This window comes from Muntiacus reevesi, chromosome 1 (genome assembly GCF_963930625.1).
Source record: "Muntiacus reevesi chromosome 1, mMunRee1.1, whole genome shotgun sequence".
Classification (NCBI taxonomy): Eukaryota; Metazoa; Chordata; class Mammalia; order Artiodactyla; family Cervidae; genus Muntiacus; species Muntiacus reevesi.
In genome coordinates this window covers 256,976,791-257,002,173 of record NC_089249.1, presented here as the reverse complement: position 1 = coordinate 257,002,173, position 25,383 = coordinate 256,976,791, and the positions used below count along the sequence as shown (strand labels likewise).

The 25,383-nt window shown below is 44.8% G+C and overlaps 1 protein-coding gene and 2 long non-coding RNA genes across 4 annotated transcripts in view; 2 read left to right on the top strand and 1 right to left on the bottom strand.

Moving 5' to 3' along the window:
• LOC136156355 (uncharacterized) overlaps positions 1 to 5,267 on the top strand; it is a 63,390-nt gene extending 58,123 nt beyond the window's left edge. For both annotated transcript variants that reach the window (XR_010660943.1, XR_010660944.1), the window contains 3 exons: positions 1,619 to 1,784; positions 2,354 to 2,515; positions 3,926 to 5,267. This is a non-coding gene — a long non-coding RNA (uncharacterized lncRNA). The remainder of the gene's footprint in view (positions 1 to 1,618; positions 1,785 to 2,353; positions 2,516 to 3,925) is intronic.
• Positions 1 to 25,383, bottom strand: part of TENM2 (teneurin transmembrane protein 2) — a 1,359,342-nt gene that overhangs the window by 43,353 nt on the left and 1,290,606 nt on the right. The window contains exons 24-29 of the mRNA XM_065919048.1: positions 22,165 to 22,185; positions 18,502 to 18,734; positions 17,134 to 17,288; positions 14,980 to 15,854; positions 7,078 to 7,253; positions 5,331 to 5,566 (exon numbers count right to left, since the gene is read on the bottom strand). Of these exons, the coding sequence (XP_065775120.1) occupies positions 5,331 to 5,566; positions 7,078 to 7,253; positions 14,980 to 15,854; positions 17,134 to 17,288; positions 18,502 to 18,734; positions 22,165 to 22,185 (1,696 nt within the window). The remainder of the gene's footprint in view (positions 1 to 5,330; positions 5,567 to 7,077; positions 7,254 to 14,979; positions 15,855 to 17,133; positions 17,289 to 18,501; positions 18,735 to 22,164; positions 22,186 to 25,383) is intronic.
• Positions 5,521 to 11,235, top strand: LOC136156354 (uncharacterized). Its single transcript, XR_010660942.1, has 3 exons — positions 5,521 to 6,227; positions 6,586 to 6,779; positions 7,196 to 11,235. It is a non-coding gene; the product is annotated as an uncharacterized lncRNA (long non-coding RNA).

Here is a 25,383-nt window from a genome sequence, read left to right as displayed (position 1 = left end):
AAATGCCATTTTCTTAGTGTGGCCTTAACCTCAATCAGATATGTCCTGTTATCTGAACCACGTTCCCTCACAGCATCCATCATCATTGCTTTACATTATTTGTAGTTACTTTGATTACTGTCTGTTTCGCCTTGCTACAGTATAAGCTCCACGAGGGTATTTTTACTTTTCTATCACACCAATCAAAATAGCAAGTAATCCAAAAGTAATGTTTGTTTGGGGGATATAATGTTGAATATATTTGCAGAGGCTTACCCTTCTAATTATATATTATTTAAGCTAATGTTAAATTTGTAGCAAGTTCTGTCTGTACTAGCTCTGCTCAGAATTGAGTGTCTTGTCTGTTCACTAATATATACTTAGTGCCTAATACAGTGCCAGGAACATAACAGGTTCTTGGGGGAAAAAAAGAAGACATTGGTTGGTGCAAAGTGAACGCACTGGGGCAGGAAAGGCTGATAAAATTCAGGCTTTTTGGTGACAGTGTAGGTTAGCAGACCTGAGTGGGATCCACGTGGAACTGAGTTCACGTGTGTGTGCTCACAGGCACACATGCACATCTGCCTCCCACCTTGTTCCCGTGTCACTGTCATTTGCCACGAAAGTAAAAGTAACACAAGCCAACGTGTAATTGCAATGTCATACTAATTATACAGAAACCAAAACAAAATCACTAGCTCCCACTCCTTCTGGGAATACTAATAACACTAATACCAATATCATGATGGAAGATTATCTTGGCAGTAATTTTCCTTTTGTTCTGCTACCTACACATGTAGCTGTTTCGTGCTTTTGCAATCTCTGTGTAAATCATAATCAGGAGGAGATATCCTAGAGGGTGGTTATATGCCTTCCTTATCAGAGAGAATCATGCAGTAAGCCTGTCTTAGGAGAGAGCAGAAGTTTTAAATCTTAACAGGGGGAGTTGGAGTTGGTTTCAGTTCTCTCTTCCAAAAGTGTAGAAAGAAGTCTTGCTGGAGGGGAGGAGCATTAAAGCATGAACAAGTCCTCAGGACCAGAAGTTTGTTTTATGATTAGGCTTTGGAAAGATGGACGATGAAGGCTAGATCAGGGATATGTAAGTTTCAGTGTGATGTAACCATCTCTTCCTTCTTTGGGAGCAGCGCCCCCTTTCTTTGAGGTTTCCCCATCTAGAAGTTTTTACTGAGCCATCCGTCATATGGTCCATGTGACCCAGCCAAGCACAGACCACCCCCCCACCCCCTCCTGGAGCAGTGGGACTGGCCCAAGGCTGTGACTGCCAGTCCATCTGTGGCAGGCCCTTCAGAGGGCTTCAAGGGATTTTAGTTTTTAATTCTGTAAGAGATCCCTTTCTCTTCCCTCTGGGTCACTGAGCTGAGCTAATAGCAGCCTGGAGTCATCTTTAGCCAAGCCAGCCTGACCTCCCCAGTGAGAAGAGGTCACCAGTTGAAGGTAGGGGTAAATGAGCCTAAGTATCAAGGGAAACACTGATAAGAGATGGAAGGGGTCCTGAAGAAAGATGCCAACCTGATGATACCATTTGAGCTGGTGAAGTCACTGGTGGGGAGAAGCAAGGCCACACACAACGCATGCCCTTTTAAACAACTCATTTGAGTACACATCCTGTTTCTTGCAGCAGAAAGATTCCTGACAGAGGCATTTACGCATTATGCACATTCCACGGAGGAGCCTTTTAAGGGGGCATGGTCATCATATCTTCATCACCCACGGCCTGAATGCCCATCATGTGGCCCCTGTCGTCAGGGATACGGAGATGGTCCTCGTGCCCACAGAGCTTACAGGTACCCTGATGTAATGTTTTCGTGAGAAGGCCAGAGGAAACAGGGAAGAGTGGTGGGTGGTGAGGGCCGGAGGCAGGAGGATGCTTTCAAAAGAGATTCCTGGAGCAATCCTTGGGAGGCAGAAGGAAAAGTCTTCTCCACTTTGAGTCTAGGCAGGGACAACTGCTTGAGATTTCTGCCCAAGTAAAAAGGCCATAAAGCTTGTGGTGGAAGAGAATGGCCATGGTTCATCCAGGCACCATTTTACACTTCAACCTCTAGGTAAGGGCTACTGGTGCATCCCTCCCCTGAGAGGTGCCCTTGGCTGGAATGCTGGAAGAAGGGGGTACCTAGGTGGGTTAGACGTTCACTGGGGACCATTCTGGGGGTTCTGGTGAACTCCAGGGATGCTCAGAGTCTTTGACTATCACTGCTCAACTGGTTAGACGCTCAGGAGTGTGCCAGCCCCTGGGAAAGGTCAGGCTATTTGCGTCAATGCAAATAGATCCATGGGGGTGGGGAGCAATGATGGAATGGTGCTGGTTCAGTGGTAGCACCTGAAAGTTCATTCAGTTTCTTTCCCCTCCAAGAGGCAGGGCTGGGGCTGCTGAAATTGCACATCTCTGCCTCGGGTTCAGTCCTAGCCTCTCTCCTGCAACAGAGCCTGGCAGGCTAGTCCTTGAAGGGACTAGCTTCAAGGGAGGACTCCTTGGCTTCCTAGTCTACCTGATCACGGAAAAGGCCCCTTAAAGGTGAGCATGATATAGCTACCCTGCTAGTTGCCAAATCTCATTAACTGTGTGTGCTAAGTAGCACTCAGGTCTCCCTCTGTCTTCTCTGCTAGTGATTTCATTTCTTGTTTGGATTACCCCCTCCTCCTATCCTGTCCCCAAGGAAGTCTGAGAGGTCTTTCTAACATGACAAAACCCAAGACATCACTCTGCCAACCAAACCCCAGAGCAGCACCCCCACCCTAGCAACATATGCCCTTCATTCCCTCCCATCCTAACCCTGACCAACTCACTCTGTCTCACAGTATAACACAGCCCTTTCTCTCCAGCCACACTGAGTTAGTTTTCTGAAATGCCATTCCTTTTTTTATTGGGGGGGGGGGGAACCGCTTTGCCTTTTCACAGGCGACACTTTGATCACCCCTTGCTGATATCTTTGCCTGGCTAATTCCTCCTGCTCTATAGAACTGATTCCAACTCTTCTGTGAAGCATCTCTCAGCCCTGAGCTGGAGGGCAGGGACCCTGCTATGTGGTCACCAAATCTCCTTTCATTTTCTTCTTAGGCTCGCAAAAAGACACCATTTCCTAGGCTTCCTTGCAGTGAAGTTGAAGTCACCCCACTGTGTTCTCACCAGGGGGAATGGCAGTGATGCCTGCCACATCTAGCCGTGTTCATTAAGCCCCCGATTTCAGGGCTTATCTGTGCCCATTTGTTAACAGACCACAGCACATCCTCCCCTGACTGATACAGTGATGTGCCCCTTTCCCTTGACATCCTGGCCTCGTTGACAGCTCACATCACGTGAATTGCACGTACCACTCCACCTTCCTCCTCTAGCTTCTCCCAACGGCTCCCCAGCAATTTCCAGAAGTTGCTTTTATTTCATTCACTAAACAATTTATGAATTGAATTAAAATAAATGAGATGCAAATAAATTCCAGGCTTTCTCCCTCATTTTCAAATTACATTTTCAGTCCACTCAACCTGTTATAATCTCATAGTGATTTTCATTTAAGAGAGCTAAATGGATATGTGATTATTGTTACAGGAACTAACACCAGACAATTAAATGTTGAGGTGTTGATAGATAAAGCTGTGTTTCGATTTGCATAAACATGATGCCAGCAAATCTAACCCTGGCAGAAATTCAGTTATAAGACTTGCGTGCCTAACTTCTGCTAATTACCACGAGTACCATTATTACGACTTTTAATATTCAGACTTGGGATTATGGCCATTTTATTTGAGGGCTGCATTTATCTTTATTTCAAAAACTCAGTCAAAATGCATCACTGACTTATCAGAGAAAAGGCACAATTACTATTCCTAATCAACTTCTACGGTGCAGTGTATCAAAAATCAATTATACAGCCCCGAAATCCAGTCATTAAGGATTTAGTTACTAATCTCATTTCATTTTTGTCTTTAGGAAGATACTGCAGCTTGCAACTCTACAGATACCAGCAGAGGAAGAAAAACATGGGCAACTGCTGATAACCTAATGTGGAGAATTAAACTCCAACTAAGCAAAGGTAGAATCTCAACATGGAGTGGCCTGGTTCTGCAGGGAGTCACCTGGGCTGACTTGATTTCAAGCCAATAACACAGCAGAAGTTACGACCCAGGTTTTTTTGTGGGTAAGCCTTCTGAGCTCAGGAATTCCAAAGCATTTGTTAAACCCTGCAGTATTGCATTGTTTACCATCTTCCTGGTGAGTATCTCAATCTACAATGATATTTTATCTGTTAGTTGGCTTACTATCTGCTGCCTCGCCTGCTGACTGTAAGCTGGAAGAGGGCAGGGATCTTGTGTGGTATGCCATATAGCTCTAGTGTGTACCACAGAGCCTGGCTCCTCATTAGGTGTTCAATAAATAGGTGCTGAATTTGACAAAGACTGAGATCTCAAAGATGTTCCCAGTGAGCATGAAGGTAAGAACCTGTCCCTCTTAATGCCATGTAAGTGACCAGAGCAGGACCCAGGCTATCTGGATGACTGTTGATAGAATCAGGAGTTGTGAAGCCTATTGGCTAAGAATCCTAGCATGTGAGACAGAAAGAGAGAACTGGGGCTGAGTCCTGGCCTTGGCATTTTCAAGCCATTGTACTCTCGAATTGGTTACTTAGCTTCCCAGCGCCCATGTTTTCTCATCTGAAAAATGGAAATAATACCTACCCCCATTGGAAAGTAAGATAATGCAAGCAAAGCACGTAATGTCATGTTTGCATCATGAAAGTCCTCCATGAATGTTATATATTGGTTTTAAAAGCTGTAACTTGTGGTGAGTTACCTACTCTATGGAAGCTAGAGTCAGTTAAAACTTCTTGCTGCAGCTTGCTTGTTACTTCCTCTTAGGAAGTCTTCCCTGATGCCTGCAGGGTGGATGAGAGCTCCTCCTCTGTGATCCCACCAAGCCCTGCATGCTCCCCCAGCTTCTCACTCAACCCATGGGATTATCCTGAGTTCATCTGTTCTACCAGACTGTCAACTCCTTGAGCCTAGAGAGTGTGTGATAAAACTTAATTAGCAAAGCACACAGTAGGGCGTAGGCAGCAGCTCACTTGTTAAGTTGGGCAAATGGTGAAAGTTGACAGAGAAAATGTCAAGTGTGGGAAGAACACCAAAGGGAATCTCTACTTTCAGCTGAAGGTAAATCCCCAGTTTTTCCATTCTAGAAAATGCAGATCATTTTCCCTGAGTCCCCGAGGGATGTGACTCACGTGTCTCTTCCAGGGAAGAAAGGAGTCATGGAGGCTTGGGAGAGGGCCTCAGCGCCTTGGGAAAGGGGGTGTCCCCTGCCACTTTGCAGGGATGAGTTGCGTGGGATGACTTACCCGGAGCTTTCTGCCAAAGATGGTGACTTTGCCTTTAATCTGTTCCTTTCTTAGGCGCCACTCAATGGAGTTGAGGCCATTCTCCATGGGCAGGGAGATATTGCAACGCCCAATGGTGGGTGTGATGGTGCCCGCGAGCACGTGGGGCTCACTGTGGAAGCTCACGCCCATCCCATTGGCGTACATCACCCGCAGGGTCCCATTGTTGCAGAGCTGGTAGCTGTTCCGCACTTGATCTGGAGAAATGGAGGTGGGGGCAGGGAGAGGGAAATAAATTATCCACGCTGCTAGTCATGAGAGAACAGAACCCCTATTTTTGTAGGTTTCCATGGTACTTTGCAGCTGTCAGTCTAAGGCTGCCTTCAATTAGCACACGTGCAATGTTAAGGTGAGTAGCAGAGATGCTACTGATCCGTGGAAAGAAAAACATTATTAATATGTGGCATTCTAGAAATAATTATGCTGTGATATTTTTCTTCTACTCACTGAAGACTATTAATAGTACATTTAAAGACGTATCATGCCTACACAATTTGTGTCAATCAAATCCCTGATCTTTAACATATATATTTTAGCTGAAATGGAAAAAAATAAATGAAAACAGACTTAATTTTGTTTCCTTTCCCCTACCATCTAACCTGAGGCTGATGGTTTACCATGGGTCAGATCCACTGCAAATCAAGTCTAGGATTCTTCAAGAAGCAGCAGCCTTCCTGCCCCTCATCTCTTTGTTGCTGACTCTACCATGATGCCACTTCCACACCAGACAAATCTGAGGAGCCTCAAATAGCAAGAGACTGAGCCAGTGGGTGCGGATAACGTGCGTTTATCTGCCCAAATGGAATCTACACTCGTCCATCAGATTTCTGACTTTTTTCCCTTATCGAAAAGTTCCAGGTAGGAAATATGAGTCTGAGATGCTTCTTATGGTTATGTTACTTCCTAATTATTTGGGCAGAGGAGTCCAGCTGGGCTGGCCTCCAAGATGCTAACTGTTGGGGGTAGCAAGCAAGTGGGGGACCTGTCACTCCTGTGACTGCAGCCATCATGCAGAAAGACAAAAATCTACATCATTAATCATCTGGCAGAGTAGAAACAGAGTCATGGAAATAGGCTCTGTCGTGGGATAATAGTCCAGAAATGTCACCATTTATCTGCCGCGAGGATACTTTTATCCTCTGACAATGGGCTAGCCCACTGACATTCTATCTTAATTAAAAGAAAAATTAATCTTCACAATTCCTTTTCTTGCCAGCCTCTGTGCTTGTCCTGGAGTGTGCGTCATGTTGAACAGCAAGAGTAACTACGAGCTGGTCAGAGACCTTTACGGTGTGGTCAAAAGCCTGCTAAAAGGGCTCTGTGGCTTGAGGACAACGGCCTCATCACACAAATGTTTGGTAGAGAGAAGGAGACTAAAACCACTTTTGAGGAGGCAGCTGTGTTTGTTGGGTGAGTAGGGAGTTCTGGTGACAGAGAAGTGGGGATGGAAAGGGACATTTTCAGGTCAATATGTAGACATTCCCAAATATCCCAAACTAAAATGTTAGGTTGGTATTATAGAGGACATTCTCCTGCATCTGACTGAGTCCTTCTCTATAAGGTGGATGTTATAGAGTTAGTTTGCTATGGGCTAAAACTGCAAGCTGAGGGGTGCCAGGAAGGCCTCCAGGCCTGGTAACTCACACCTGCCTCTGGCCTTGGCTGAGGGTGAGTGTGTGGGCAGGATGGTGATGAGGGAGGGACTTACCTTGTACCACTGTGTAGGAGGCCTCCACCGAAGACAGGTTGGTAATGACGGTGACGTCGTCATCACGGTTGGAGTTCTCAATGTCAATAGTGATGGACTTCTCCATCTCCCGGTGTAGGCTGGTCACCACCCCCGTGGGGCGTGTCACGTTGGTGAGGCGGCCCTCGTGGTCATAGCTGGAGAAGAGAGACACTGATGAGAAGCAGTTCCTGGGGCCGAAGACTTCCTCAAAACTCAGAACCCCACCAGGGATAGACTCACGGGGCTAGAAAAGGAGAGAGGGGGAAGGTGGGGTGGCGCCAGCACGCCCCCCTGCCCTGGGAAATGGTGATGCTTTCCACTAGCCACCCATTTACCTAACAACATACTCAGTGAAGGCATTTCACCTCAGGCAAGGGGTACTTAATTACGCTTTCCAAGTCAGTGAGAAGAGCTACTTGATGCTCTTTAATTTGGGCTCCACAAAGTGAAGGACTAACTAATAATGAACAAGAAAATCTGAACAGACCAGTGAGGAGTAAGGAGACTGACTCATGAATCAAAACCCTCCCACCAAACAGAAGTCCAGGATCACTCGGCTGGCTTCCTGGCCAGTTCTACTGAATATGCAAACAAGAATTAATACCAGTCCTTTTCAAACTCTTCCAAAGAATAAATGGGAGGGAACACTCCAAAGTCATTTTATATAAGGCCAGCATTACCCTGATACCAAAGTCATACATGGACACTGCCAGAAAAGAAAATTACAATTCAGTGTCTCTAAACATAAATGCAAGCATCCTCAACAAAATATTAGCAAATAGTTATTCTAGGGAATGCAAAGATGGTTCACATCAGTAAATCATTCGATGTGAAATACCATACTATCATTTCAATAGATGCAGAAAAACATTGTCAAAATTTACAAGAAAACCCTCAATGAAGTGGTTATAGAGGGAACAGCAGACAGAGTGGTAAAAAGCTGACCATTTTTACTTTGAGATCAGGAACAAGTCAAAGAATCCCACTTTATTCAACATAATATTGGAAATCTTATCCAGAGCAATTAGGCAAGGAAAAAAGGTATTATTTGTAAATAACATATTTTATATATATATATATATATAAAACCCTAAAAACTTTACCCCAAAAAACTGTCAGAAATAATAAGTTCAGTACAGTTGAAAGATACAAATATGTAAAATCTATTGTGCTTCTATAAACTAATAACTACCAGAAAGAAAATTTTAAAAACCATTTATAGTTATATCAAAGAAGAAAAAAATACCTAGGAATACATTTAACCAAGGAGGTAAAAGACCTGTACATTGAAAGTTATGACTCTAATGTAAGAAATCAAAGAATACACAAATAAATGAAAAGACAGTATATGCTTATGGATTTGAATAATTAATATTCATAAATTATCCATGCTGTCCAAAGCAAGTTACTGTCTCAATGCAATCTCTGTCAAAATTCTAACAGTATTCTTCATAGAAATAGAACAAATACCCTAAACTTTGTACAGAACCACGAACCCCAAATAGGCAAAGTAATCTTGAGAAATCACTAGGGAACTGCAAATCAAAACCCACACATACATGGTCAGTTTATAATAGAGGAGCTGAGACTATACAATGGGGGAAGAATAGTCTCTTCAACGAGTGGTGTTGGGAAACCTGGACAGTCACATGAGAGAGAAGGAAACACTGTCTTATACCACTCACGAAATTGACTCAAACGGATTAAAAACCTGAATATAAGACCTGAAGCCACAAATCCTAGAAGTAAATATAGGCGGTACGCTCCATGACATGAGTGTTGTGTTTTTTTCTCTTTTGCACTTGACACAAAAGCAAAGGTAATAAAAGCATAAACCAGCAAGTGGGATTACTTCAAACTAAAAGGCTTTTGCACAGCAAAGCAAACCATCCACAAAATAAGGCAATGTACTTCATGAGAGAGAATATTTGTAAATCTGACCAGAGAAAATATCCAAATATATAAAGAATTTATACAACTCAATAGCCAAAAACATGAACGATCTGACTAAAAAATGAGAGGACATACAGATGGCCATCGGATACCTGAAAAGATGTTCAGCATCGTTAATCATTAGGGAATTGCAAATCAAAACCATACTGAAATATTACCTCGCAATAGTTAGAATGGCTCTTATGAAAAAACAAAACCAACCATGCTGGTGGTGATCCGGAGGAAAGGGAACCTCCTACACAGTTGTTGAGAATGTAAACTGGTGCAATCACTATAGAAAAGTATGGGGATTTTTCACAGAATTATCATGTGATCCAGCAGTTCCACTTCTGGGTGGAACCTGAGGAAAACAAACATGCTAATTTGAAAATATTTATGCACTCACATGTTCACTGCAGCATTATTTACAACAGTCAAGATATGGATTAAGAGGTCCATCACCAAGATGAATCAATAAGAAAGCTATGGTATAAACACAATATATTATTCAGCCATAAAAAGAATGAAATTGTGCCATTTGTGACAACATGCGTGGACTTTGAGGGCATGATGCTAAGTGAAATAAGTCAGACAGACAAATATCCTATGATCTCAGCTGTATGTAGGTCTCAAAAACAAAAACAAAACCCCACAAAAAACCAAGCCTATAGACACAGAGAACTGATTGGTGGTCGCTAGAAGTGAGGCGTAGAGGAAGGCGGTCAAAAGGTACATAATTTCCAGTTTCCCAAGGCAATAGAAATAAAAAATAAACAAATGGGACCTAATTACACTCACAAGTTTTTGCACAGCAAAGGGAACCATAAACAAAACAATGACCTACAGACTGGGAGAAAACATTTGCAAGCAATGTGACCAACAAGGGCTTAATTACCAAAATATACAAACAGCTCACACAACTCAGTAACAGAAAAGCAAACAACTCAAATCAAAAAAATGGGCAGAAGACCTAAACAAACATCTCTTCAAAGAAGACATACAGATGGCCAAGAGGCACATAAACAGATGCTCAACATTGCTGATTACTAGAAACATACAAATCAAAAACTACAATGGTAGTTTGGGTCAGAAGAGCCACCATCAAAAGTCAACAAATAACAAACAGTGGGGAGGATGCGGAGAAAAGGGAACGCTCCTGCACTGTTGTGTGAATATGAATTGGTGCAGCCACTATGGAAAACAGTATGGAAGTTCCTCAGAAAGCTAAAAGGAGAGTCACTATATGATCTAGCAATCCCCTCCTGGGTATATACCTCGACAACACTATACATGCACCCCAGTGTTCATAGCAGCACTGTTTACAACAACCAAGACATGGAAACAACCTAAACAGCCATCAACAGAGGAACGATAAAGATGCAGTATACAGTTACAATGGAATACGACTCATCCAGAAAAAGAATGAACTAATGCCATTTGCAGCAACATCAGCGAACCTACAGATTATCATACTAAGTGCAGTAAGCCAGGAAGAGAGCGACAAATACCATAAACTATCACTCATATGTGAAATCTAAAATATGACATAAACGGACTTATCCATGAAACAGAATCAGACTTACAGACACAGAGAATACACTTGTGGTTCCCAAGAGAAAGGTGGGGTTGGGGAGGGATGGATTGGGAGTTTGGGATTAGCACATGCAAACTGTTATGGATAAATTACAAGGTCCTATCGTATAGCACAGGGAACTATATTCAGTATCCTATAATGAACCATAATGGAAAAGAATATGAAAAAGAATTAACTCAATCACTTAGATATACAGCAGAAATGAATGAAACATTGTAAATCAACTATGTGGGCATGCATGCTAACGTGCTTTAGTCGTGTCTGACTCTGTGTGACCCCATGGACTGTAGCCCACCAGGCTCCTCTGTCCACGGGATTCTCTAGCCAAGAATACTGGAGTGGGTTGCCATTTCCTTCTCCAGTAAATCAACTATACTTCAATAAAATAAAAGGTACAGATTTTCAGTTATAAAATAAGTCATGGGGATGTAATATACAGCATGGTAACTGTAATTAATAATACCGTATTACATATTTGAAAGTTGCTATTGCTAAGAGAGTAGAACCTGAAAGTTCTCATCATAAGAGTTCTTTGTAACTATATGGTGACATATGTTAATTAGACTTATTGTGGTCGTTTTATAACATATACAGAATCATTATGTTGTATCCCTGAAACTAATATAGTGTTACAGGTTAATTTTACCTCAATAAATAAGAAAATAAAAAACAGTTCTAAGTGTTTTGATGTGGGGTGCTTATCAAATCTTGCTGCCAAGTAGGGACAATGTGAGCAGTGTATTCCATGAGCCCCAGGCAACAATTTAATTCCAATCCACTATATGACCTGGACACCTACAGTGTGTAGATTACTGTGCTTTGCTGTGAGAGAAACAGTAGGAACCGGAGATTTTACTTTTTGGGAAAAGAGGATTAGGGCTGAGACCAGAATCTCAGCAACCACTGGTAGAAAAGCAGGTTTTCTTTAACTTTGAAAGAAGATTCAGCTTCTGATACCCCTGGAGTAAATGTCTAAGATTCAGGTCTCTGCAAAGAAGCCTGCAGACACTGGCAAGGAGCTGTGAGTTCCAGTAATGGGACCTCATGGCCACCCAATGGAACCAGCTCTGTCTTCCTTGTCTCAGGTGGGGCTGGAGGCTGCTTTTGACTCCTTCATTCAGCACCTACTCACCGAGTTCCTCGTAGGTGCCAGGCACTGTTCAAGGACCTGGGGACCCAGCTAGGAACAAAATGGATGAAAATCCTTGCTCTCGTGATGTGTGCAAACTAGATGGGGAGGGTCAAAATAAAGCTCACAAGACAGAGTATGTCATATGGTGACAAGCGGTAAGGATCAAAATAAAGGAGGGGAGAGAGAGAGCACGTGTAGAGGTGGTTGTCCTTTTCAGTAGCCCCGTGCCTTTTAGAGATAACAGACTGCTCGCGCCCATTCTGAGAACTTAGACAACACGACAGAATGTCCGGATGGCATTCCTGTGTTGGCTTCATCCCTGCCCAGCTCTCCATGGGGCACTTCCCAACACAAAGGGGCAACCCCTTCAAGGGACCCACTCCAGGCTCCTCGAGCGGCAATGCTGCCTGATTCTGGAAAATAACTCTTGAACCCTGCTCCCTGGAAGGTAACTTCCCTCCCTCCCTCAGATCTGATATTCAATCCTTCCTCTGTTGCTTTGTTGGGAGGAGTTGATCAGGACTGGAATAGCCCTTTATATTACTTTATTTTAGCTTATATTTAGTAATGCCAGAAGTATTTTAAATTAAATACTATATTAAAGTGCTAAAGTATTTAGTACTTTATATTATATATAAATATATTTTATATACTACAGAAATATATTTTATTAAAAATTTTTATAAATACTTTATATATATATATATAGAGAGAGAGAGAGAGAGCGCTAGGGGCTTCCCTGGTGGCTCAGAGTTTAAAGTGTCTGCCTGCAACGAGGGAGACCCAGGTTCGATCCCTGGGTTGGGACGATCCCTGGAGAAGGAAATGGCAACCCACTCCAGTATTCTTGCCTGGAGAATCCCATGAACGGAGGAGCCTGGTAGGCTACAGTCTGTGGGGTCAGAGAGTCGGACACGACTGAGAGACTTCACGCACTCACTCATATATAGGCTAAGTTGCTTCAGTCATGGCTGACTTTCTGTGACCCCATGGACTGCAGCCCGCCGGGCTCCTTTGTCCATGGGATTTCCCAGGCAAGAATACTGGAGTGGGTTCGCATTTCTTCCTCCAGTGGATCTTCCTGACCCATGGATCCAACCTGTGTCTCTTACATCTCTTGCACTGGCAGGCACGTTCTTTACTGCTAGCACCACCTGGGAAGCCTATACATTGTGCTTTATATTAGTTTCTCCCTTCTGGAGGCCGCGTCCTCTGGGCCCCAGGTTTGGTAAGGCAGGCTCTGCCCTGGTAGGAGAGAGAGTGGCAGGAGTCCAGGGGGTGAGGAGACAGCAGGATGAATTCAAAGTGGAGTACTGGTCCAGTGGCTAAGACGCCATGTTTCCAATTCAGGGGGCCAGGGTTAGACCTCCAGTCAGGAAACTAGATCCCACGTGCCACAACTAAGAGATTCTGCATGCTGCAACTAAGATCTAGAGTAGCCAAATAAATAAATATTTTTAAAAGTTTTTAAAGTGGACTATTATGTAAAGATCAGATGGGAAAACTACATGTTTTAATTCTGCCTCTCTAAACTGAATCCAGGTGTCTGTGGGGTTTTGTTCGTGACTTTGTTGACTCTTTACTCTAAAGTTTTCACTAAGGTGACAGTCTCAACAGGAAGTTGAATTTGCATCTGACTTTTAAACAACCAATTGCTGACCATGTGTTAAAAAAAAACAAACAAACCACAAAACAGAAGTTGCCATCTTTTTAGGAGGCTAAGAAAACCATATGCATTGAACTCCTACAATGGAGAATGTATGATCTTTTACCAACTTTATGGAAGAAAAGCAACTGTTCACATCAAGAGAGAAAAAAATTATGCTTCCGTGTAACTTCTGAAACAATCATGACAGGGGAAAAAAACCATGACCCTGTGTTTTCATTCAGTTCGGTGCCCCTTCTGGAAACTACTCTTCCACTTAAGAGTTCCTGTCTCAGGATGCACCTCAGCCTGAACTCTGTCACTCCAGCCTCTTAGACCTGGCCCACTTCAGACTGGCCTCCTGAGAGTGACACCGATTCTCTCTGAAATGTGTTGGGTCTTCAGGTGCAAGCGAGAAGAGAAGTTGAGAATCTAGGAGCATTTGGGTTACGGCGCAGCTTTAGCTTAACCTGGTGTGAGAGCCAAAGATGGCACTCAGGTGGCACCTTCAGGGACAGAGTCACCTGGTAAAGTGTGATCCAGTCCCAATGCCCTGAAGGAGGTCAGGCTGCTTCAGACGTCTGAGAAAGACAGCTTTGCCCAAAGGAAGACGGCAATGCAACCTATTTCCAGCAGATGGCAGAAGCTTCCTTTACATTCTCTCAAAGCCTTTGGAATGCAAACAGGAAGTGAACATGCCTGAATTTAAGACTGATCATCAACGAAGTCTGTTCTCTCTCCTGTCCTTCTTTCCTTCCGTGACAACACCCGGCCAACTTACTAAATTCTCAGCTAGCAGCAACACATAGACAGAAAGCAACAACTCCAAATTACATAGTGGTTAACCAGATCCTTCACCATCAAGGACAGCCAGATCCTTACCAATGCCGTCCTTGTCTCAGCCAGCCAAGGAGCAACCTTAGCAATCATACCTTAGCAACCTCCTCCCACTGGCATCCCACTGGTTAATACCTGTAGCAGCAGGCAGGTGACCAAGAACTGCCTGCAGGAGTGAGGGAAAACAGCTTTTTGGTAAAACAAACAGCAGGGCTATCAAGTATGAGATAATTGTTAGGGGAAATATGACCAGCTCTCACATCTTTTAATATACCTAGCACTTTATCTGTATTGATCTGCTTCTGCTAAAGAGGAAACTCAGAGTTTATCTACCTGTCTGTGCAATCAAGTGTGTTGCTGGACCTATCAGCAAATTACAGGAGCCCCACCAGGACCTTGCCTTTTAGTTTCTAATTTCCGCACCCATGGCAAACATGAATAATCAGCAGAGTTAATCAACACTTGATCTCTCAGGCGCTGTGCGTGTCCAATATCCTGAAACTGGAACGGCAAGCAGACGACGGGAATTCCCAACTCTTGTGGGGATGACGTTCGATATCAGACACCCAATAATACAAATCATTTACGAGTCAGGGAGAGGGGACAGGCCTATCCCGAGGCATTAAAGTCAGGAAGACAACATGACTAAATGATTCTAAAAGCCACACCAACAGCCGATCCTGATGCCAGTGAGGGTAGTGGGGTAAGTGCTCTGAGGAACTACTTTAAAAATCGACTTACTCATAGAAAGTTGTCCATCCTGTTTCATCACTCTTGGTGGCTAGGAGGCCAGTGTTCCCGTCATAGGTCATGAGGCCGAGCTCCAAGTTCTGCGTGGACACGACTTTGAGGCCTCCGTTGGTACCCACTGTGAGGGTGATGATCTGGTTGTCGGGCATGAGCAAGTGGCGGGGCGAGCCGCTGCTGTCCCGACGGATCTTCAGGGAATTTCCGTTGTTGTCAATCAGCTCGGTGACAGCGTTGTCAGCACTGTACGTGAAGTTGTACAAGTACTCCCCCGTCACCAGGCTCACGGTGTACTGGTGGATGCCCTCGGCGTTGAAGACGTACAACTCCTGTTCCCCGGGGGAGGCAGCCTCATACTGGTTAAAAGCATTCAGAACGGGCTTGTTCTTGCTGACCGCCCTGATCCGAATATTCCCAAGGTCGGCGATGTAGATGGTACCGTCAGGAGCTACAGCTAAGGATGATGGGGAATTCAAGATGGCATCAGTCGCGTAGGCATCGTCTCCTGAGTAGCAGTTGCAATTGACATCGTTTTTGCAGTCACAGTCAGAGGCTGCGCCTGCTAACAGGCAGATCTCCCCATTGGTTGTTACCTGGCGTAGACGGTTAATCTTCTTCTCGTCCGTCTCGGTGATGTAGAGGACCCCAGTGTGAGAGATGGCAATGGCGCTGGCTGACTCCAGGGCAGAGTGAATGGCTAGTTTGCTGAGCGAGTAGTCAATGCCAGGAACCTGGCAGTGCATGGGGCGTCCCGCGATGATGCTGACTTGATGGTTCTCGGTGATGCGAAGGATGACGTTGTTCTCCAGAACATACAGGGAGTTGTCCATGGGGTTGACTGCAAGGTCTGTTGGCCACTCCAGGCGAACCTATGGATGATACAGCACCAAATTCAAGGACAGCCTCTAACATGCTCAGTGTTTACCTGCCCAGAGCACTTCTATTGATTTTATGCAACTGGGGGAAAAATACTTCTTTTCCCTAACACAGTATAGAAGAGCCCATCATGGAACCACTCGCTCACTGTCCATGCTGGGCATGATGGAGAACAAGAGACTGTGGGACAGACATCTTCTGGGGCATCACCTGCTGGGGCTGGAGTAGTCACCAGCTCTACCCACAGTGCTCTTTGCAGCCCCAGATGATTGGGCCAGGGCTGGATTCACCACACGTAGTTGGACAGGTAGTTCACAGCTCAAGGGCTAGTGTAATGTAGCCCATGCTCTGCTCACCACGCCATGGGACTGAGGAGGCTATGTTCACTTAGAGGAGGCGCCTTGATCTCATTCACAGCAAGGAACCATGCAGTTTAGAAGGGCTCCCTGCCCCAAGGTCAGCCAATGCACAGACTGGCCAGTGAACTACAACCTGAGTGTTTGCTTGAAAAGGTAAACTGGATAGACACTTCCCTTCTCTGCAGAATCTGAAATGAAAACCTTAGGAATCAGTTGTCAGTGGAGGAATTTGAGCTGAGAGTAATGAGCTTGACTGAGGGTGGAAAAGGTCCTTTTGGAAGACAGCACAGACTCAGGTCGAGAACCCTTATATTCAAGTCCCATTTCTGTAAATCAACTATACTTCAGTAAAAATTTTTTTAAAGTATACGGTCCTTTTTCTCCTGTTGTACATTTGAGTGAGCCTCTGTTCTCTGCTAATGTAAGAGCCCAGACTAAAGACTATCACTTGGGGGAATATCACAGAGGGAATCTGCTCAGTTACAACTTCACAAAGTAAAGGTTTATATAGTGAGGATGCAATTGCTTCAGATTAACAGGGAAGTTCTGATTGACACGTAGTACTGTATGGTATGTTCTCAAACCCACAATAATGATGGAGAAGAGAGGTAATTACACAGTAACGCCTACCCTATAATCTGCCACGGCTGGAGCATGTCACCAGCTCCACGCTTCTGAGCGGAATTCCCCTCTCTCTTTCTCCTATTTCTCTTTCATGTCTGTCTCACATGTCCCATTCCATCTTGCTGTCCAGTTCATTTCAAACCTTCTGCAGGCAAACCTGGGATCTGTATCTCCTCCTCCCACTCCACTTCCAACCCAAAGAGAACCCAGGTGAGAAGTTCAGGCTCAGAATCAGGTGTGGCACAGTGATGAGAAATGAGAGGAGAGAGAGAGAGAGAGAGATTCCCACCTGGGCCACGTCCATGCTGGAGTCACAGCTCAGAGGCCGGACGGCAGTGAGGTCGTTGGAGCCCAGCAAGGTGGAGATGATTCCATTCTGGTCGACCTTGCGGATCATGGTGGCGTCGACAAAGTACATGAGCCCATTCTTGTCAACTGCAATACCTGAGTGGGGCAAACAGCAGGAGTGTGTCTCTTGGCAAGGGACAGGGCTGCTGGGGTGGTGGTGGTAGTGGGGATGCCCTACTAGGCATTATCTTCTTGGATGAGGAACCTGACTGGACAGCACACTCAAGAGTCATTTAAGGTGACACCCTTTCTCACGGGCACTGTGCTGAGATCTGGCTAATTCCTAGGGTGTGGGCTGTTTCACCACACAAGTGAAGAAAGAACCTTGGGCTGCAAATGGACCAAGGCTGCGAATGAATGAATGGGGAGATCATTTTGCATCTGCTCTTTTTTAGAAAAGAGCTATTTCCCAAGGTCACTGCTTGAAAAATTATTGGTAGTAAATTACTAGAATACCCTTCACAACTGATTGCCACACTAAGGTTGAGAAACAGTGACTCTTGCAGTCACAAACTCCTAATTCAAAATATATCCTCCAGGAAGTATTCCCAGTTAAGCCGCGACTCCACTCGGCACATTGCTATTCTGGGGGAGTGCTGGTTCTAGCACTCCCTTGGTAAGAGGCAGACAGCAGCTTTATTTCTTCTGCATTTTCACCCCAGTGCCCAAGCCCAAGGCTCCCCATCCTTAATCTACACTGCTGTGTGCTTTCAGCTTAGCTAAAAATGCTAACAAGGATTGGACCTTCCAGTGACAGTCCTTAACCTTCAGCATCTTTAGTCCTTTACAAACAGAGATCCCTCAGAGCCAAGAACCCCTCCTTGCCAATCCCAGTCCCTTGGAAATTATACCGATTCTTAATTGCTACCATTATGGGGCATTTGCAAAATGTCAGGTAGTGTTTGGACTTTATATACACTGTTATCTAACAAGAACAGCTGGGAGTGGTTGGAGGCTCCCCCACTGGGCTCTGTTCTGTCTCCAGCCCACACCAGCTGGCCTTCGGGCTCACACAGCGAACATTTCCTTCTGACTCTCTGTGACTGGCAGCAGTCAGCAATCTCTAGGGCCAAGTGACCCCACATTCCATTTGTAGCCTATGTGGGAGATGAAGTTTCCTTCAGATAAAGAAATACTTTTTCTTAATAAACAACGCTCACCCACCCACCAAAGCCATCTATAGGAATTAAGCTATTCTAGGACAAGCCGGGTTTGGGACTGCCCCGGCCGAGTTCACTTCCAGCAGGCAGGGAGTCGGGTGTGCGTGAGCTCTCTCTGGGGTGGGGCTTCCTTGCTGGGCAGCCTTTACCTCGAGGGCTCATCAGGGTGGCGTCCACAGCCTTGCCCCCATCCCCGCAGCGGGCTTCGTCAAAGGGCAAGCACTGCTCGCCTGTCCCTGCCACGACTTCCGAGTTGCCAGCCAGGTCTTTGGCCCCGCTCAGAGACTTGACGCGGTAGATCCGCCGGCTGTTGGTGTCAGACACGTAGAGAGAGCCGGACACGGGATCCACAGCCAGGTAGTACTTGTGTGCCGGGTTGTTGCTTCAGGAGAAGAAGCACAAAGAGGAGTGAGACGGCGCCATGCAGCTGGCCTCCTGGGTCAAAGAGATGACACACAGCCCGGCGAGACTCTAACCACCTCTGGTGTCTACTGGGGTGGCCAGAAAGGTCGCCGGGTTTTTCCATAAGATGGTATGGAAACACCTGAACCAACTTTTTGGCCCAACCCAGTACTTTAGTGAACTGGAAAGAATCTAATCTAGTCAGTTAGTGTTCTGACATATCATGGCTCTGAGCTATTTCTGCTTGGGCTTAAGCGCCTCACATTATCAGAGAATTCATCACTTCCCATCCTGCTAAAATACCACTGCTTCATTTAGCCGGTGTGAAAAATCCCACTCTGATCCTGCTTTTGTGTTTGTGGGCTCTGGTCTTCTTCACGTCCCCTGTGGGTTTACTCTGTTCTCCAGTGGGATTGAGGAACACTTCCACGAGACAATGCCTTCTTTCTAATCTATGCTTCCTCTGTGACTCCAAGGTACTAGACCACGAAGACTGGGGCAACCTTGAGTCTTCCTAACTTTGTGATGGGCAGCTCCCTGCAGCCATCTCAAGTCCTCAGCCTTAGATCTTTTCTACTGTTCCTCAGGGTGGATATGAACGAAGTTGGTATTTTGTGTGACGACCTGTGATATCTTGCTGAGATCATGTTCAGAATCTAAGTAATAAAGGAAGGAGATGTAGTTTCCAAATATTGGGTAACAGTGAGATCTGGGGGCTTCCCTGGTGGTTCAGTGGTAAAGAATCCACCTGCAACGCAGGAGATGTGGGTTCGATCCCTGGGTGGGGAAGATGCCCCGGAAAAGGGAATGGCAACCCAGTCCACTATTCTTGCTTGGGAAATCCCATGGTCAGAGGAGTTGGTGGGCTACAGTCCATAGAGTTACAAGAGCTGGACATGACTAAGCAACTAAACTACCACCAACCAATAGTGAGGTCAGAGGTGTGCCCCAGAAGCTGCCAGGACCCTAAGTCACACTGGGAGAGAAGTACCTCAATGTGGAGGTGATGTAACAGGAGAGCATGAAGCCTCAGAGACCTGGATCTCTTTCTCTGCTGTGCGTCCAGCTCTCCTATGGGTAAGACCTGCAAACTTGGCTCAGAACTAAGACTCAGGAAACTCTAAACTCAACTCGAACTCCGCCGGGGACCTTAAGGAAGACTTTTGGCCACAGTGGGTCCTAGATTCCTTATTGGGGGTAATGAAGAAGATGAATCAGAGTATCACTCATGTCCCTTTTGGCTCAAGCCCTACATTTTTGTCCTTCTGCAGTGAGTGTCACTGGTTGGAGGTTGCAACAGAATGGGTCCTCATGCTATTCCCACACTGGTTATTAGCATCACTGTCCCTAGGATACAAGTGGCAGATGTCTCTCTGTCTTAGGTTTTGGTGCCACAGGTCTAAATGAGCACAGGCCGTTTTTTATCCCAGTCATTTTGCATCTGTAGTTTGGAATTATGGGAAGAGAGGAGCTGGAAAAGGTGAGGCAAAGATGAGGGCGATGAAGGTGTTGGATACATCTGTCCTGTAGACATTAGCTGGTAAATTACTAATTAAAACACCACCACTTGGGTTCTTTGCTGATTTAAGTAAGAAAATAACTAGAAGGCTATTTCTAGGAACAGTTTATGCATCGATACCATCTTAATTCCAGCTTCTCCTCAGGTGGCTGTTAAGACCCATAACTGAACCAGTAGTCAAGGGCTTTCTAAAATTCCAGCCTAGATGATGAGTCGGGGAGAGTAGGCTACCCAAATTCCTTGCCTTGCTTCATTATTCCTTTTGTTTATTATTTATTTTTGGCTATTAAGTCTTAAGAGGCTACCTATACAGGAACGCAAATAAGAGCAGAAAGGGAAAAATTCATGCCGGTTTTTAATTAGATGCTGTACTTTGTTACTGGCCTTGGAGGAGCTGGTGCCATCCTCAGAAGAACGGGGCATTGCACGTTTGTGCCTGTCTTATGAACAAGATAATTAATTCTGGACTTTCTAGGGAGCCCGATTCAAGGAGGCTTTTCAAAATTTCTGGCAGAAGAGCAGCCAGTTGAGGGTATGGGGTCAGTTCCTACTGGGAGCCCATTCTTCCCCATGGTCTCATACTCATTCCAATCGAGATGCTTACAGAGGAGCTCAGGTAGACAGGCAGCCATGCTTTCACACTGGGGCTATGGTGAAGGTCAAATGGAGTATGGAAATTTGAGGGGGTGTCCTTCCACAGTGTTGCCCCTTTTTAAAAAATTTGGACCAACTGGATGTCTATAACTAGCCAATTTTGGCAGTGCCTGAGATGGAGGAGGCAGAGGACTCCTACACATGGCTCTTACACTGACTTTGATGATTATACAACTTAACTCTACTCTTTGCCTGTGTGTGTGCTCACTCACTAAGTCATGTCCGACTCTTTGCAACCCCATGGACTGTAGCCCGCCAGGCTCCTCTGTCCATGGGATTTCCCAGGCAAGAATACTGGACTGGGTTGCCATTTCCTGCTCTAGGGGATCTTCCCAACCCAGGGATCGAACCTGCATCTTCTGCATCTCCTGCATTGGCAGGAGGATTCTTTACCACTGAGCCACCTGGGAAGTCCCACTCTTTTCTTGATTTTGACCTAACATGATGCAGACGCTTCTGCCAACATTTCATTTCAAGGAGTGAGGAGAAGAATTCCCTCGAGTATTAAAATGCACTTTTTCCCCCCTCTTCCAAGTAAAAATAAGGTCACATTTCTGATGTTTTAGTGCAACCCAAAGTTTTCCTAACTTTGTAACAGAGCACTATGCATGTAGAAATGAACCGCACCAGTACGGTTTTAAGTGATAACGTCAGAGCAGCTGAATGACAAAGGGTATTTAGACAAAAAGTACTTGGTCCACACCCTTCATACTACTTAAAAGTGATTGAATTTTATGAAAATTCCCAGTGCATCTGACTGTTGGATTCATTTTGACCAGCAGATTGGCAATTAACTTGTTTTTTTTAAGTGACCATACATTCAGGGGAAAAAAATCATTAATGAGTTGAAAATGAGTTTTTGACCCGTTTCCAGTTCATTAAAGCTTTTGTGAACCCAGTCCAGCATTTACAAAAGCCAGAAGTTTGCCTCAACTGTTTAGCCCAATTATGGACCGCAAGGAGCAGTCGGGGTAAAAGTTCGCTGAGGGTTCATTATCTCACACTTGCATCTTCCGGAAATTCTAATTACTGTCAGCTTATTTGGTTCTTTTTTGACTGCATTTCATAATTGCTAAAGCTTATCATATCCACAACACACAATTAGCACATAAAAAAGTTACTATATTTGGCACATAAAAATATACAACATTACACAAGAAAGCACAAAAACAAAACGCAAACACAAGGAAGCAAACGAACCATATCAAATTATATGGGAAAGAGTTCTTCATCTTACCTATGTTTAAACTCTTTATTTCTTTATAGAAAGAAAACAGAAGGAAAAAGAACAAACAGTTAGCAGAAGAATTGATGATAAAGCAAACATAACATTTTCGTTTCTTGTATAAAGGGTCCCCCCCCAAAGGCAGTCTTTTTTTTCCCCTTCTAGCTGACAGCTCCTAGTACAATTACAGAAATGAGTCCTCTACATACAAATAAGTTCCATTCCAAGAGCTTGTTTGTAAGTCTGATTTGTTAGTAAACTCCAACAAAGTTAGTCTTGGTACCCAACTAGCACAATTGGCTATATAATACTGTACTGTAATAGGTTTCTAAAACTGTTCGCACGACTGATACATAAAAAGCAAACACGAAAAATGAAGAAACCATTTTTAATGTTACAGTACAGTACCTTGAAAAGTACAGTAGTTCAACAGCTGGTCTACAGGGACTGGCATTAAGTGAACAGGCAAGAAGAGTTTGGAAGGGAGGCGGGAGAAGAGGTGGGAGATGGCAGAGCTGCAGGATCATCAGCAGTAGGAGATGGAGGGCAACCTGCAATGTCCCTTATGCCTTAGGTGACTGGACCAGGGTACAGTTTGCATCTTTGAAAGTCTGCAACTTGAAGGTTTATATGTAGGAGACCTACTGTATTTGGGAAGCTCCTCTAGTTTTAGATTCTTCCCAGCCACTGGGAAATCTAGACAAGAATGCTTAAATTCTCTGACCAGCAGTGTGGATTTACATGACCCAGGTGAAACAGCCTAATGCAGGGATGGCACACAGGTGACCTCTCGGGTGCCAACACCTATCCACTGCTACTGGCTGCTGGGAGGGCGGGAGGGGAGGATTCTGAAGCCACATTCAAGCTCATCTACAGCACAGAGTGCTGTAGTCACTTGGGACATCTGCCTTGGGTGTGGGAGGGAGCCTGGTGACATCTGTGCCACCTACTTGCCATTGGTGCATCATAGAATCAGGCAGAGAGGGACTCTGCCCCCCGGATAGAGCCCCTGCCACAGACAATAGCATTTGCCAAACACTGGTGAGACCCTGAGAGTCTCAACTATTTCCTCACCCTGCTCCATGTCCCCTCCCCATCTGACACGCACGTGTGTGCCCCCCCACCACCCCGCCTGACGTGCACTCTTCCTTACAGATAACACTCATCAGTGAAACTCACAGGTGATGCTCTCCTCTTGTAATTGGAGCCAAAGACTCAGTGAACATTCTTTCTCAGAAAGTTAGTGAAAGTTTTGCTTCTTTTTTCTTTTAAAAGTGAAAATACAGGGACTTTCCAGTGGCTAAGACTCCGAGCTCCTAATGCTGAGGGCTCGAGTTCCATCCCTGGTCGGGGAACTAGATCCCACATGCCTCAACTAAAGATACCACATGCCACCATGAAGATAGAAGATCCCACCTGCCATAACCAAGACCTGGTACAGCCAAGTCAAAAAAAAAAATCTTAAAAAAAAAAAGAATGAAAATACATGTCAGGTTCAACAGAAAAGCAGCTGAGTCTTAACAGCATTAAGGAGAAGAGGAGAGAGACTAGGGCCTCAAATAGAGAAGTACTCTCCATTTCTGAGGTTTCCTGGCCATTGTGGAAGGAACCCCTGACCTCTCTTTCCCTTCCAGCTAAGGGAGGAGGCTTCAGGGAAGGAACAAAGAGGGTTGAATGCTCTGATTCCTGTCTGGGTGCAGCTCAGGCCTTTGCCAGGGGCCATCATTAGTGAGGGGTTTGCACAGGGATTACATTTTTATATTTTATTCCAACATGTTAGTTTTCGCAAGAAAAAAAAAAGTTAATTAAATGATGCTGATAACTCTTGAGCTCTGACTGACATAGTGCAATTTAAGATTCATTCTGCAAAGCCTGGTGTGTCAGGGTGGCAGCCGGGAATTCTCGCATCTATTTTATATTGCTTAATGAAAGTGAAATGTTATCTGCCACCAGTGGTAGTCATATTTGGCTCTTAATTATTACAATATCAATTCCACTTTTTTAAAGTTAAGGTTTTGTGAAAAGACTGGTTGGGATTTGGGTCTGTAGACCTGACCTACTTCTTTGCTAAGAACATCTGCTTTAAGTTGATTAATATAATATCTATGTTGGGGGAAGGAGAAGGCAGTGGGGACTCACTCACTGAGAGTGCAGAGTCCAAATGATTGTATGGATCTGAGCTCTGGACAAAGGCTGAGGTCACGGCTATTCCAGTCCAGGGCCATTACAAAGTGGCTGTTTAGAAGCAACAAACACAAATAACAACACCATTGAGTCAATCTACGTACATGTGCGCAGGTGCCCTACTTACAAGGGGTATGCCTTGTCTTTGGGTCCATGGCCTCAGGACACCAACCCCTTGAGGAAAAGGTTGTCTCAGATTCAAGAATTGAGATGGATTAGTTCTCCACACTGAGGAGTTTCAATGACTCCCCTGCAACGTCTACAGGGTCTCTCTAAGACTTCCCCACTTGTCTCAGGGATCTCTCCGTAGGCTGTCTTGTGATTTATGTGTGTGTGCTTATCATCAGCAACAGACATGAGTAAGTAAATCTGGACATGACTGGCTTATCTCTGTGTGGCTGATTCTTAGTAGACAGCCCTGGAGAGAGGAAGGACTGGAAAAATGAGTTCTTGAGTAGAGGAAGGAAGCAACGGGCTGCTTCCCTTCATGCTGGAAGACCCGCCTTGGACGAGTTCCAGTCTCTCATGTTCTGCTGAGAATCACAAAGCTGCCATCAGTGGAGACTGTAGTCTTTCTCTATTCCAATTCTATCACTCTGTGGCACAGAACAGGGTGGATGTGGGGTGGCCAGAGTTTTTGTTTATATGTTTTACTTCTTAAAAAAAAAGTGAGTTGGGATACGTTTAGTTTAGGGGGATGTGCTTCTGTGGGTCATACACAGTCCTTCCACTATCTCTTAGATGACAGTGGTATTCATGGCTTTAAAGAATGCTCCTGCCCTGTTATACCAACACACCTAACATCATTACAGGAACTAGAATGTCCAGTGGAGAAGTCATATATCATGAAAGTGCAATGGTTAATTAATAACAAACTTTAGGTTATTTGTCTGGATTTTGTTACGTCTGCACTAATTGCCAGCTTTTCTAAATTTGCCATTTGTTTGGGGTTCTTTTCTTATTTTAAATGGTAGACAGTTTCATTCTAAAATTGCATTAAGATTCAGACCCCATGAAACCTGGATCTGTCCTTGGTAAAAAAGAGCT